The 14465-nt window shown below is 33.8% G+C and overlaps 1 protein-coding gene across 3 annotated transcripts; it reads right to left on the reverse strand.

Moving 5' to 3' along the window:
• Window positions 4322–13608, reverse strand: LOC18602504 (aspartic proteinase-like protein 2). Of its 3 annotated transcripts, XR_001927620.1 has the most exons (11): window positions 13192–13608; window positions 12927–13056; window positions 12265–12512; window positions 10758–10985; window positions 9454–9616; window positions 9293–9366; window positions 8619–8706; window positions 8427–8473; window positions 7895–7970; window positions 6314–6385; window positions 4354–4611 (listed from the first exon to the last, which is right to left on the reverse strand). XR_001927620.1 is itself a non-coding variant. In XM_018119848.1 (10 exons), the coding sequence occupies exons 1-10, from the start codon at window positions 13428–13430 to the stop codon at window positions 4463–4465; spliced, it is 1458 nt and encodes a 485-aa protein (XP_017975337.1). In that variant the 5' UTR covers window positions 13431–13605; the 3' UTR covers window positions 4322–4462. The 3 variants fall into 3 exon arrangements, 2 of the variants coding, with proteins under 2 accessions (XP_017975337.1, XP_007033987.1); XM_018119848.1 differs by lacking the exon at window positions 8427–8473 and having other exon boundaries at window positions 4322–4611; window positions 9463–9616; window positions 13192–13605; XM_007033925.2 differs by lacking the exon at window positions 8427–8473 and having other exon boundaries at window positions 4322–4611; window positions 13192–13604.

Here is a 14465-nt window from a genome sequence, read left to right on the forward strand (position 1 = left end):
GTGTTTACATATTATTATTCCTAGCATAAAAAAAAGGAGAAGGATAGCATATCTTTTCTTCTTGCCACAGACAACAACTCTTTTTTGTTTTTTTTTGGCCATAGACAGACAGCAGCTCCTTTGATTCACCTTTCTGTTATATTCCCTGGAAACATCAAGATCATCCATGCATGCATATTGTTAAAACAAAACATAAAACTTTTGAGCTTTGAAGATAGAGCAAGTTTGATTAAAAAAGGAAACCAAAAAAAAAAATTAAGGAGCTAGAAAGTAGTATAGCTTTTGTTGGAATGCCTTGGTGAAAGTAGCAAGGAGCAGACTATATTCAAATTATCATGGAATTACTATAAAATTTCGTGCAGGAAAGCCAAATTATGAGCTTTGAATTCTAATGATGAAAAAATTTGGAAAAAAATCATGGGGCAAGATTGAAGTATATTCCACGGGCTAGGCCATAACTGGGATGAAATTAAAAAATTTAAAACTCCCGTTTTATTGATACTTACTCACTTTTTGCTATTTATTTTTTTTTATTTTTTTAAAAAAGTTGCTTAAAATAAAATCATAAATTCTGATGTTTAAAATTATTACTTATTTTATCTATAATCCGTTAAAACTAAATGTTATTTAATTTATTTTTACATTCAAATGAGAATTTTACATGTTTGCTTCGAAAATTAAGAAGAATGTAACAAAGCATCAACCAACCAAATTAGATTAGAATTAAAATTTTGGAAAACACAAAGTTGAAAATAAGTATAGAAAGACAGAGAGTGCCATCTGCAATGCGTTCTAGTTTCACAAAAATCTGGTGTTGGGATGTGGGTTTAAGGCATCAAGGAATGCTGATGATGCTAACCTTGCATTCAAAATAGTCAAATTCTGGAGATGTATCTTGTTGTGAAGTTTTGCTCCCTTGGCCTCTTCCACATGGAAAGTATTTCCCACCAGCTTCACCTTGAGTTCTTCACGAAGGAGGCCCAAGTTTTCCAAATCTCCAACACTGAATTTTTTAGGGTCCTTGCTTCCTTGAGCGATGATACAATCTAATTCCCGAAGACAATTTAATCTGGCAACCCCTTTTGGATAGTGCTTTAGGTTCCCACAATTCGAAGTAATAAGATACCTCAAGTTGATCAGTTTCCCTATACCATCCGGTAGTTTCTCAAGAAAAACACAACCCAACACACTCAAGAACTGCAAATTACGCAATTCACACACTTCTTCAGGCAATCTTTTTGGGGAACGTGAAGACAACTTAAGGAATCTCAAATGAATCAATTTTCCTATTTCTTTTGGAGCCCTATCAGTCCATCTACAAAAAATCCACTAATCTTAGAACTTTTGCGCAATTGAACAAGTTACGCAAGAATTCATAAGCTGCATCACCAATATGATCCATACTTACGAGGCTCCGTAATTTTTCTAGACCATAGACAGCAATGTGAAAATTATGACTTGTTCGAATTTGATAAAATCAGATGATGGGGCTTCACCGAAGATAAATCAAGCAACCCAGATTCATTGTCCTTTTCTAAAATTTCATCTTTAACCAAAAACCTGACAAAGTCATGCACTATGTCGTGCATCTGACAAATGCTCCTCCTATGAATATAATCCCACTTAAAACCTTGAAATAAGAGCGAGATGCTAAGCAGTTAAGGTACTCTTCACCAAGTAATTCCATCTTTTCATTTCCATCAGAGTTTAAGTAGCCTTGAGCCATCCAATGTCTGATTAATTCGTATTTTCTCATCTCATAATCTTTGGGAAAGATCACACAATACAAAAAGCATCATCTTATTGACAAAGGCAAATCATAATAACTTGGCAATAAAGGTGTGAATACATATTCTTGTGCAATATTTAAGTTCCATAACTCACTGTTCAGTACATTTTGCCACTCAATTTTACTTGGTTTTCCCTCGTAACAAACCTCCTAAAGTCTTTGCGGCAAGTGGCAAACCTTTACACTTCTTTGTTATTTCCTTTCCAACATCCTCCAAGCTTTCACACGGTTCCTAGTCCTTTCCAACAAATGCTTTTGGGCTAAGTATCAACCAACAAACTTCATCAGACAATTCTTCCAAATAAAACTTACGAAACGACTCCATCCCTACTGCAACTGAATCTTTACGATTAGTTAGTAAAATCTTACTTCCCGACATGCCCTGTTGAAGAATAGTTTTAAATGGTTCCCAATTCTCATCTTGAACTGTCCACACATCATCTAAACCCAGAAAGAATTTTTCATTTCTGTTTTTTTTTTTCAGAAATTTCGTTTAAAACACTTTGCAACGATATTGAATTTGGTAAGGTTTTTAAGCTTGGGTCAAGACTTTCCAAAATTGCTCTGGCAATCTTGTGTTGATAAAAAAAGTCCGAAACATACACCCAAATTATTTTGGAAAAGGGTGCCTGAACTTGAACATCATTATAGATCAATTGAGCAAGAGCTGTTTTTCCGATTCCTCCCATCCCAACAATGGAGATGGTTTGCATGCTATCCTCACTCAACAATAAGGTTACTATCTCTTTCTTAACTTCATCTCGACCATGTAATTTTGACACATCAACAAAAGACGTGCTCTCGAATCTTCTAGGTTGCTTAACTTCCCTTCTCATCAACTGATACCTATCTTTATTTTCAGCAATCTTATCCAACTCTTGATTAACTTTTTTTCTTTTGAAAGCAATGTTATGACGCCTACTTTACTTGAGGAAAACAACAGCATGAGATGAAGGAAAGTACCTTCCTCTTCAGAGTTGTTTCCCATTTCAAGAATGGAGTGTTCCACTCATCCAATATGTCCTCCAAGTCATAAGACTCCTCTTTGACTTTATTGAGCCAAAGTTTGACACTTTTTTCCTTCATTTGCTTTTCTTCAGCATCTGAGATTTCCGTCAAGCTTTCTGATGTCTCAGCGACCTCAACTCTTGCTCTGCATTTTGAACGGTACATGTTGTCAATTGCCGCAAAATTGCAGAAACAAGTGCCGCCGCCATTTCTTCACCAACTGGGATGATGGCTTGAAGGGAAATTGAAGGAAGAGATGGTAAATTAGCGACAATGGATGGTAATGGAAAGGATTTTTTCTTTTTTGGTGGGAAGTAATGGATGCAAGGTTTTTCTTTTTTTTGGGAAATCTTGCATTTGGTATATGTTATCTCCCCTATAGGCCATACGGTACAAAGAAATCTTCTTTTAATTCATTTAATTTTTTTTTATTTTTAAATTTCAATATAACTGAATTGGCATTAGTATTAAACTTTGCTATCAAGTAAAAAAGGCTTCGAGGCTAGGGTTTATGACGATGTTCTAATTCGAGTTTCTAAACGAAAACAGGAAATTGTGAACTAAAAAAGAAGATAAAGAAGGGAATCCTTAAGTTTTATATCAAAGAGATGCGAAGCAGTAAGATGAGTGTTATTCGTTTATAGACAAAGAGAACCATTGAGAATCGTTTTATTTACAGCTTACAAGATATATTAATTAAATACAACCTTTTATTGTTTATTTCCATTTTTATTACCTTTTGAAAATGAAATGAAATGAAAAAAATATTTTCACTTGAAATTTGGGAACGGTGGGCCTGCATCTGCCGACAGCCTGAAACCACTCCTAGCAATCCCTTTTCTTTTTCTCGGCCAGAAAATTGTACACCTAGGCTGTCCCAACAGAGAACAGAAACTGAAGAATGAACTTTGGATCACCATTCCTCGTTATATATTTACAACTAAGCATCCATTCAAGCTTCACTTGCATTTGCTTGACCTTTCTCCACACCAATGGTGGAATTTTTGTGCAGTTTACCAACAATGCTTAAAGCATGAAACCTTTGTTTCATTTGCAAGTGTGCTCGCCTTTGTGTAGATTTTATTTCCTACTACCATGATCACCCCATATGTGATGTGTCTGTCCTTAACTCTCTGACTGTGTCCCTGAGAGTGTGTGTTTATAAATTGTCCAACAATGGACACTCACCATAAGATGTACTCAGATTTCCTTGTGGTTTATAATTTTCAGCAAAAAAGGACCAAACTACCAGTACATCATAGTGGACTAGTGGTTCGGCCTTAGAATCACTCAAATAAAATGTTGCGGCTTCTACACCTTGCATAAACTCAGAACAAACCATGCCACAAACTTATCAAACTTTCACCACTACCTAAGTTATGCCATAAATCAAAATGTAAATGAACCTGGTAAGTTTTCCTGAATTTCAAAACATTCACTACGGGAAGCAATAGGGAACCATAGTGAATGTCTTACTACAAGGTCTTTATTCCAGTTTGTTGCTGTGCTTGTTAAGAAGATAGATGTACAAGTATTGTTAAGTATTCCATCAGTCATGTTAATCATTCAACAAACTATATCAAGATGAATCTCTTGATTTCGTTTTTATATTTGCTTTCTTTATCTTAATTAACTGTTAGTATATTTTGTATTGTCTATTGAATATCAGTTGTCCAGATAATGTAGTAATGTCACTAACAAAATCAAAATTATTATAAGCTGGGCATTCAAATGGCAAGCAGAAGAAATATAGTGGTAACCTATTAAATGCACTGTTCCAGTCCGTTCATCCAGTACTTGTATGCTTGAAGAACCTGAAATCAATCGTAAAGAGGTCAACAAAATCGAAAACAAAAAACTCTATGTTTCTATTGCAGATCATTTAGTGCTTTCTAGCTAGAATTGATACTTCATTGTTGTACTATCCAAAGTTTTATCATCTTCACTTGAAAGTCAAAAAGAGATATACATCCAAAAATATCTTTTTTTTTTCCTCTTTCCTTTTTGAATGTGTATGGGCAGCTAGTTGGGAGTATGTTCTTGAGTACATAAAACCATATGACATCCTTTACCTTCCAAATAAAAAATGACATCTAGGATTTTTAACGTATTAGAAATTAGTGATAGAAGCAGTCAAGCCAGAGGTTTCATAGGAACATATTATCTATCAATTTCTAGTCAAGGAATAATGCACATCGAATTTTTTCCCCCCACCTCCAATTCCTAGCTCCATCTGTTAATTTATAGCTATTCTTCAGGGAAATACTTAGGCATTTATTGGGTTAGCATACTTGTATACTATAGTTTGAACTCAATAAAAGACCATCATAATATAAACACAATACAGTTTTTATTTACAGAGAAATCTTTCTGCAGAAACCTAAAATAATCAAATGCAATAACATCATCAAGGCCCCCCTAATCTGATAAGATGGTACCAGTCTAGACTAAAATTCCGTTATGATCCAATTCTGATCGATAATAGATACCGGGGCTTTGCAATATTTGATTGATCACAATTCTGTATATTACATATCCTATAGAAGTTCCAGGGCAGCTCATTAAAGGAATGTTTCCAATAAAATTGTTGGTTCTTGCATATCCTCACTGGTTTTCCAAATTAATCCCCGCATATACATATAATTCAGAAGAATATGTGAGTGATTCATATACAGCATCCCTTTCTTTTATCAACGGTTCCACCAATTGATATGTTTCCACAAATAATTGAAATTCAATTTCTTGATCTGTATCTTCAATTTTTGGAAACTTATAAAGTTCTTCTGTTAAGCCCTGATCCATGAACCCACAAAATCCTTCAACTGTATCTGATTCAACCCAGGTACTGTAGACATTTCCCCATTTTCATCTATGTGCACCAAAAAGCAGGCAATCGAACACAATAATAACATTTATTGTTCTCCTTTTCTCTCTACTTCCTCACTCCTCTCCTTAGTTTCTTGTACTTCTATGTATTCTCTCTTTTTCCACTCTTCCCTACTATGTCTACTCCCATGCTGCATCAAGTTATCCTCTTGCTGGCTAACTGGCATACAAAGATTTCATTATCGATGGAACAGTATTTGTAAGGTTGTAGTCACAGAGAGGTAGGTATTGAAGGTTTTGTGCATAAAACATTGGTGGTGTTGCTGGTCAAATAATATTGTCTACGGTTCTCTCTTTTTTTGCTTTATAGAACTTAATGAAAGCAAGGAAATCCTTTTACACTTCAAAAGAGAGAGAGAGGGAATATTTTGTCTAGTTAACAATATAGATGGAAACTTTAAATATCTTTAGGTACGTGCTTTAAAGAAAGAAAGACAAAGGCCAACCTATCTAAAACATTAAATGATGATAATACTTCAGAATCCAGACGCAATCAAGTGAGAAAAGGAGAGCAGAAACATGTCTTATAAATCAGACACAATGAGTAAAACAATAGCCAAAAAGTGAATACTAAGAGTTATAATGCAAACAAAACTTTTTTGAGGAAAGGGAAAGTAACATGATACTCACAATTGTACTCTGTCCATCCAATGCTCTGATTTTCCAAATCATACAAAACAAGCTTGTTTGAAAGCACTAAATCTGTAGGGAACACAACAGGATTCAGGGGAAATATCAAATTACTTATTTGTACAAATTCGTTACAACTTAAGGTCTAACAAAACAAATATTAAACACTAAATGCTCAAAAACTCCATTTAGTCAGTCACTTGAATTTAAAGACTTAATTCCTTTTTAATCCAATTTATGATAGCATCCTTTTATTCTTCTATATAATCATTTGGGAAATTCTATTCATAGAGAACCAATCATCCAGGGCAACCTAAGATATTTCATGCTAAGATGCAGCAAAAAGGTGTTTCGTGAAATATAATGAGAATAAGCAATGAAATTTTTTTATAGTGCAGGTTAAAGGCCACCTAATGCTAGGGGTATATGTTTCTTTAGGGTATGGGTATCATGATGAGTTCCAGATTCACTGGAAATTCCAGAGTTAAACTCTTAGAATGTTATTTTAGGTTTAATATGTTATCAGGTTTTTGTTAAGCATTGTTTTTAGTAAATCTTGATAGCTTTCTATCTTGGATCTCAATACTATGAATGATTAAAAGTATTGAAAGTCTATGCATGTAATGATTTTAAATAGACGGCAAGTTTTGAATATTTTATTATGCTCACTGAGGGTTGAGTGAAGCAACCCTAACCCATGCGTTAAGACTTTGGGGCCTTCAGTTTGAAGCATAACCAAATAGAGGTATAAAGCATACTCAACCCTAACAGCCCTAACAGCTAACAATGAATTACCATTTTCAGGTACTGTTGCATTGCTCACAGACACAAATCAGGTACAAAATTTATTTCCTTTTTAATTTCTTGCAGCCTGTAAAATTCAATTATTTCCATCCTAAATCAACCATCGAACCCTAATATTATGCTCATCCATTTAAAACCTAAACGAAAATTTCTAGCGAGCTCTATGTACTTTCCTTAATTTAACGCAACCAATACTTACTGACTATAGCACTCGAGCATTTGGCTCATTGGTTAGTGCATGATCTTTCTCTCAAAAAAAGTAAGATTCGAATCCCCTTTCCCCCAAATATAAAAAAAAGAAATACTTACTGACTGTAACATTAAGCCAGATGAAGTAATGAACTTCATGTCATGAACTGAAGCAACAAGGACTAAATCTACATAAACTCATTGTAGAGCATGCTTTTAAGCAACTGAGACCTTAGTTTTGTTTTTGGCAAGTTACCAATCAAAACACAAAGCATTATATCAAATTGTCCACCAACATAAAGCAAAACCTACTTTTCAAAATATATTTATATATATAAAGCAAAACCAAATATTATAAGTGAAAAATATTTAAAAAATAAAAAAATCCACAATTTTTTTTACCAATGCAAAATAACTTGATAATTTATAAGTTGGAATATGCTCAACACATCAGAATAAATCATGAGTTATAGTACTGCAAATATTTAAACACAAGAGTGGAAAATTGTATGAAGCTGTATGGCAATTATACTTGGAAGGATAGGTCTTCAATTCAGAATTAACAAAAAGCATAGTCTGAAGCCGTACCTCCCAAGAGGGTCATATTCTTTCGATCCCTGGATTGCATTCCACTGTTTTGCCATCCAACGCACCACAAACCATTCTGCAAATCTTACCCTTGTAAATATCAATTGACGCAAACATGACTTGCTTATAACACTCTAAACAACCTGTAAGATACTGTAGACTCAACTACATGACAAACAATCCTAATACTGTGCAAAATCATGCAAGACTCAGACAAGGCCAATGTTACACAACGGGCCCATAAAGAATAGCAATAACAATGATAATAACAATAATAAAAACAACTTCACCTCCCAAAACTAAAATTAGACCTGGAAGATTAATGGGTGTTCTTTAAGGACTTTGTCAGTCAAGTATTATGTATTGACCAAACAGAACGGAAATACAAATGTTTATTTCATCAGCACATAAAGAGATTGTCACAATTTATTATGAAAATTGTGTGGTCTATGTAGACATTTTTTTTTCAACACAGAGGGGAGGGGGGACAGCTGTTTTTTGCTGTTGGCCTGGGTTTGAACTGAGGACTTACAAAGGGGCATGTCCCTGCACAGCACCAAGGATGGACCTGAATCATCTCTAAAAAAGGCAAACAATTTTCATAGGTGAACTGACAAGCTTACTGTAAAGATATAGGGAACTGTGAACAAGGAAGCTAAATGAATCTTTCAAGCAAAATAAATATTACACCAGATTTTCAATTTGTGTAGTTAAGCATACTTACAAAGGGGAATAGGTACTCATGTGGATAAACCTTCAGGATGACTGAATTTTCAAAATGGAAAGTGATATTTGGAAATCCCTCATCAAGACTGCAATAAAGACATATAAACCAAATAAAATTATTTCTTGACACAATATGAAACAATATCAAAATAAGATGTAGCATATAAAACTAAATATAGCAATCGTTTAGTGAAATAATCAAGCCAAAGAAGCGGAGAACTGTTGTGACAAAAGGAATCAAGCCACACATACCACCATCATCATCAAGAACTATACAGTTAGAATGAAAAATTAAATCAACAGGCATTCTTATAACATAAGACATGTACTAATGGCATACAATTTCTTTGAAGAGAAAATTTTATTAAAAGCACCTTAAAGAAGGTTCAGCTCTAGGACAAAAGAAGCAGCACAAACAAATATTAAGAGAAAAATTATTTTAAACTGAACCACAAAGCAAAATAGAAAGCAAAAAGGAAAAAAAAACTGATAAAAATTATCCCCAGAAAGAGTTATGATGCCAGATAAAATTGCAATAAATAGAGGAATTTAAGATATAAAAAATCAAAAAAATATTCAAATGTAAACATGATCAGCAGTTTCAATGCATGACAAGAAGGGAATTTACATAAGTGCTCAAAAGTCACAATTGATATATCCCATGCTTCATACCTTGCAGAGTACTGAAAACATGTATACTCATCGTGAACAGTTTGAAGCTTCAACGAAGGCTGCTGAGAAAGTATCTAAACAAAGATAAAAAAAAAAAAACAATAAATTTAGCAAGCTGAAATGAAATTTTCTGGGAGATTAAACAATTTTGTATCACATACCTTACTTACTAATGGCTCGTAAACCATATCTGGGAGATATGCCAAGGTTGTTCCACTGTCTATTATTGTCCCTTTTCGATCTCCTGCCTCAAATATATCTGTCGTAAGATTTAGGAAATCATGACCAACTTGAACTGCTGTCATATTGACATTGTAATGTGGCCTGAAATTTTATATGACAAGATGGAGTTCAATACATGGAATTGCAGATCCATATACTAAAAGTGAGTTAGAAGATAAACTTTAAACATTGAAAATCAAAATCATGAACATAAGTTGGTAAATAACCTATCATAAAGAGGTTAGTCTCTGATGCAGTCAGTAGTAATGTGTTGCTACCAATCATGAGCAAAACATTGGTTTTAAGCCAGAAAGAAATTTCTTGGCATGAAGACAAAGAAAATGTAATGGGTGCACAATTTCCCCAGGCATTTCACAAGAGAATATTTCCAGATTGTGATCACTTCAATTATGTTATGCACAATACCTTTATTTGGTATCTGTTCATCACATCTTGCCAACTTTTCCTTACCCTTTCTCCAATATTTCTCTTCCTAATCTGTCATCACATAACTCTAGAAGGCACTACACATAATCCAGCTACTACAAAATTTTCAAACTTTGCTTAACTTGCAAATCAAATTTTCAAATGACCACTTGGAAAGACATCCCTCTCGAAGCTCCTATTATCATAATGAATCATCATGAATGGATTAGCAAAACAACTATAAGAGTATTCCTTTATTTTTCATTCTCAGTGATTCACCATAATATACCAGTGGAGCTTGCCATAAACTATAACATCAGCTTAATCATGTTCACCCTGTGTAACAATGAAGGGAAGCAAACCACAAAATAACTTCACAACAAATCGAACAAGGCCTAAGAGCCATGATTACATTTACAAATACAGTTTTTTGATCAGTTGTCACTCTCCTCTTTTCCAATGGCTGCTAACCCAACAGATTAACCTAAGTCAAACAACTACCATTGATCATTAGTCATCAAATCATTTCTAGCAAGTTAACCCTTAAGCCTTCAGCTTGTCCTTCAAAGCTGTAAAACTCAAGACACAGATAATGCATGAGACAAAACAGAAATATGATTATCAGCACATGATTCTCATTCAGTCCTTCCAGACAACAATCAAATTTTCCGTGTGATTGTTTGATCCAAATAATGTATTTTATAACACATAATGTTAAAATAAACCAGATTAATAGGAAATAAAATGTGAGAAAGTAATAAGTGGAAACTGTTATACTTAAAAACAAGTAATGATATTCACCAAAGATGTTACATACTGATTTGGTACCAACGGAGTCATGTTGACTTTTGGTTGCACAACGTGCCCAATAGCAAAGATACCACCTCCATTAACTCCATCTAAGCAGTGAGCAAACATCTTTTTCACATTTCCAGATGAAGCAAGCTGGGAAATCATTGATGAATTAGATTTTCCAAAACCAAGTATTCCATCAAGTGCTTCTTCATTAGATGAATCTAGATTCCCTGATTGTGTAGCACCACACCTATGAAAAAAGAATGCTAGAATAACCATATAATACTACCAAAAGAAGCACAAGCAAACAGAAAATCCACACACTTGTTTTGAGCACATATTTTTACATGCACCTGCATGCACATGTTACATATGCAAAAGCAAACATTCATTAAGCCCATCATGACATAATTCCAAATAACCCTAAAAGCGATATTGATGCAACTTCAAAATGTTCCCACAAACTACAACATATAATGGTCAAAAATAGGATCTTTAATCAGTTCTGTTAAAACTAAACAATACGAGCAATAGAAACCCTAGATAATACCTTCTCATCACAAATATATCATCTCAAATCATATCAACTACTTAAAATTGATCTATATGAAGCACATTTTTCACTAAAAAAACAATGTATCAGATGATGCATCTTAGCAATAAAAATGGTGGCATGTTGTTATATCTAGGAGATGGCAGACATTTTAACTTCTATGAACTTGTGTCTTTATAAGAAAGGATGTATCATCTCAAAACTTTGTCCCCTTCAGTTTACTTGAGAACCAACTCATAACCACTGTGGCACAAGTACAAAGACTGGACACTATTATTTCCTCCAAGATTTATAATCTCTAAAACACGGTGAAGCCTTGAAAATTCTGATGCTTCTGAGATATCTTGCGTATATCTTCTTGTTTATCGGGGACTGGCTTTGTGTTCACTCATAACTCATCATGGGTCTTATTAAAAAGGAAGGGAAGGGGAAGATAGAAGAAGAGAAGGCCAGGAACAAAAGATATGCTTGCATGTATCAAATGATGAGCTAGACACCAACTTCACAATGACATTCAAAATTACAGCGCAAAGAAAATCTCATTAAACAAACTAACAAGGAAAGTACATGAAGCAATTAAAGAACTTAGGTTGAAATTTCTTAAATACTTTTTCTACTTTTGGAATAAGTTGCAAACAATTCCTACAATCTAGATGACTATCATGTTGTGCCAGTCTACAGAGGAAAACTGAGCACTTCTGAACTTCAAACAGTTAACAGATTAGTTGCAATAACATCAGCAGTACTTACAAATGCAAGTTAGAATATTTAGCAAGAAATTGCCTTAGGCTAAGGCAATAGCAGCTTGTAAATCCTGGTTATATGATGTCAATAGCTGATTATATCTTTTTATGAAAAAAAAAAAAAACATACTGCATCCTGGACAGTTACAAGTTTAGAATTTAAAAGCTAACACAGTGCCACAAATATCACAAGTATGAATTAAACAAGAGTAACAGCAGGATTGACAACTAACCCAAATATAACACTTCCATTTGCAGAGGAGGTTTCAAGATTGCCAGACACTCGATCATATAACACAATGTCTTTTACAAAATATCCTGCAGTGGAGCTCCCATCTCCATATATCTCAAGATACGGACAGGACATATTAGCTGTACAACCAGCCAACGGACCTCCATTTATGGCATAACAAAACTCTTGATCACATGAAACCAACTTGCCAGTGGCAGAGTCCTTAATATCGTACAAAGTAAGATCTATCTGTATGCCCCCCCAAAAAAATAAATTAATGACTAACTCCTATAGCATTGAAAATAAAATATGCAAGGTTAAATTTGATGAAGGAAACCCAAATTTTTAAGGAACCATTTGGTTGTCATTTTAAGTACCTGCTCTTTGCTTCCTGAAGCAAACTACGAAAAAGAGATTTTGGATGCAAAAGCAAGTAACTTTTTTTGAAGAATTAATTTGGATAACAAGATAATACTATTATTTTACTTTTGCATAGAAAATTTACATTAAAATCCACGTTATGTTTTAATTATCTGTTTAATTTTAATCAATTACAATTTTACCTTTTAGTTAATAAACAACCAAAGGAAAAATAAGCAAATAAGAACAAGTAGTAAAAGTTATGAAAAAAGAGAGAGAGAAAAGGAAAAAGGGAAAACTTACACCAAGAGAGCTTCTTTTGGGGCATTCTTTACATTGAATACAATTAACCCACATTATATCACTTCCTGTATCTACTTGCACATAGTAGTCTTTCGGAGGTGTTCCTATCCCTATTTTAGCATAATAAAGCCTACACACAAAAAATTTAAAACAAAAAAAAAACACATACTTTTGTTTAAAATTGAATTGTAAAAGCTTAGCAAGTTCAAAACTTTCAAAATAATACTAATTAAAACAAAAAGAACAAGAACCATGAAATACTAACCCAACTCCATCAGGCCGACCGGAACCGCCCAAGGGGAGATCGACGCCTGCGAGAATTCGGAGTTGACGGTGGCTGTCGTGCTCTATCAAGTCAGAAAAAGAACGTTGACGGCCGGCGTATTTGTAGTTGACGTTAAGAACGCCCCAACTATAAGCGCTGCTTATCGCTGAGGAAACTAGGAGAAAGGAAATTAGTAGGAGAGAATAATAATAATCATGAGAGGTGATCCCACGAAACATAATTAATACTTTTAGTGGAAAATCTTCTTCTTCTTCTTCTTCTTATTCTCTACTTGTCTCTCGATTTCTTTGTTTTTCTTTATGGGTCCAGTCGTTGGAATTTTCATATTGGAAAAGAAAGACAGAAAGGAAGTGGAATTCGCCTTTTAACAGAAGGAAAAGAAGAAAGTGTCCATTGTCAAGTCTACCAGAGCTGGGACGATTTTGCGTTTGGAGTGGTGGGGCCCGCGCATTCCTTCATTTTCCTCTAGTCAAATTAATTAATTAATTAATTAATCTTTTGTTTTTAAGAGTGATTGATTAATAATAGTGTTCTAGTATTACTCAAATTTCTACGGATTTTATCCCTTTTTCCTTAATAGAATTGGGTGCAAATCTATAATTATTTAGGATTATCCCAACACCTGACGATTGTAAACATTAATTTTAATTGACTTTTTTATTATCCATTAAACGGATAAAATTAAAATTTTTGCATCCTCAATTTCTTTTTTGTGGTTTAAAAAGAACAAAATAATTCTGACTCTGCTCTTAAACAATGATAACGCACTTACCACTTACATCCTTATTTTAAAAAAATAAAAGTTAAATTTAAAAATAAAGATTTTGATAATATTTTATATTTTTATGAAAAAATAAAATATTAAAAGAAGGGTTTTCTAATACATTCAAAAAAATGACAATTTTTGTTAATTTTGATGACATTTGATTTGAGTCATTATGTCAAGGGTCAATCCTAATCCACTATTTACATATAATATTTGGTGGTAACATCATTGGTGATCCTCCATTGTCAAAGGTCATAATGCTCATTCCTAACTCTAGCATATTAATACTAATATGTGAAAGAAAGGATGATGGAAATTCATTCTAGCAAATACTTTCATCTATGGCATAGGTTTGAAGAAATTGGTGAAGGAGGCTTATGAGAAAGAATTGGGAAACCAACCTACTAGATGAAGATTGTTATGAAGATAGCTGCATGGTTTGGTAAATCGTAACTTGACAAAAGGGAAGCTGGTTTTTGCTGAGTTT

Source organism: Theobroma cacao, chromosome 4, assembly GCF_000208745.1.
Source record: "Theobroma cacao cultivar B97-61/B2 chromosome 4, Criollo_cocoa_genome_V2, whole genome shotgun sequence".
NCBI classification, from domain to species: domain Eukaryota; kingdom Viridiplantae; phylum Streptophyta; class Magnoliopsida; order Malvales; family Malvaceae; genus Theobroma; species Theobroma cacao.

Bases quoted from the DNA above. Each gene is read 5' to 3' on its own strand.
- LOC18602504 (XM_007033925.2), bottom strand. From the start codon at position 13,430: ATGTTTCGTGGGATCACCTCTCATGATTATTATTATTCTCTCCTACTA. The intron at 13,057-13,191 runs GTTAGTATTTCA...TTTTGTGTGTAG, and splicing joins GGTCGGCCTGATGGAGTTGG to GCTTTATTATGCTAAAATAG. The intron at 4,612-6,313 runs GTGAGTATCATG...GATTGATTTCAG, and splicing joins TGGATGGACAGAGTACAATT to GTTCTTCAAGCATACAAGTA.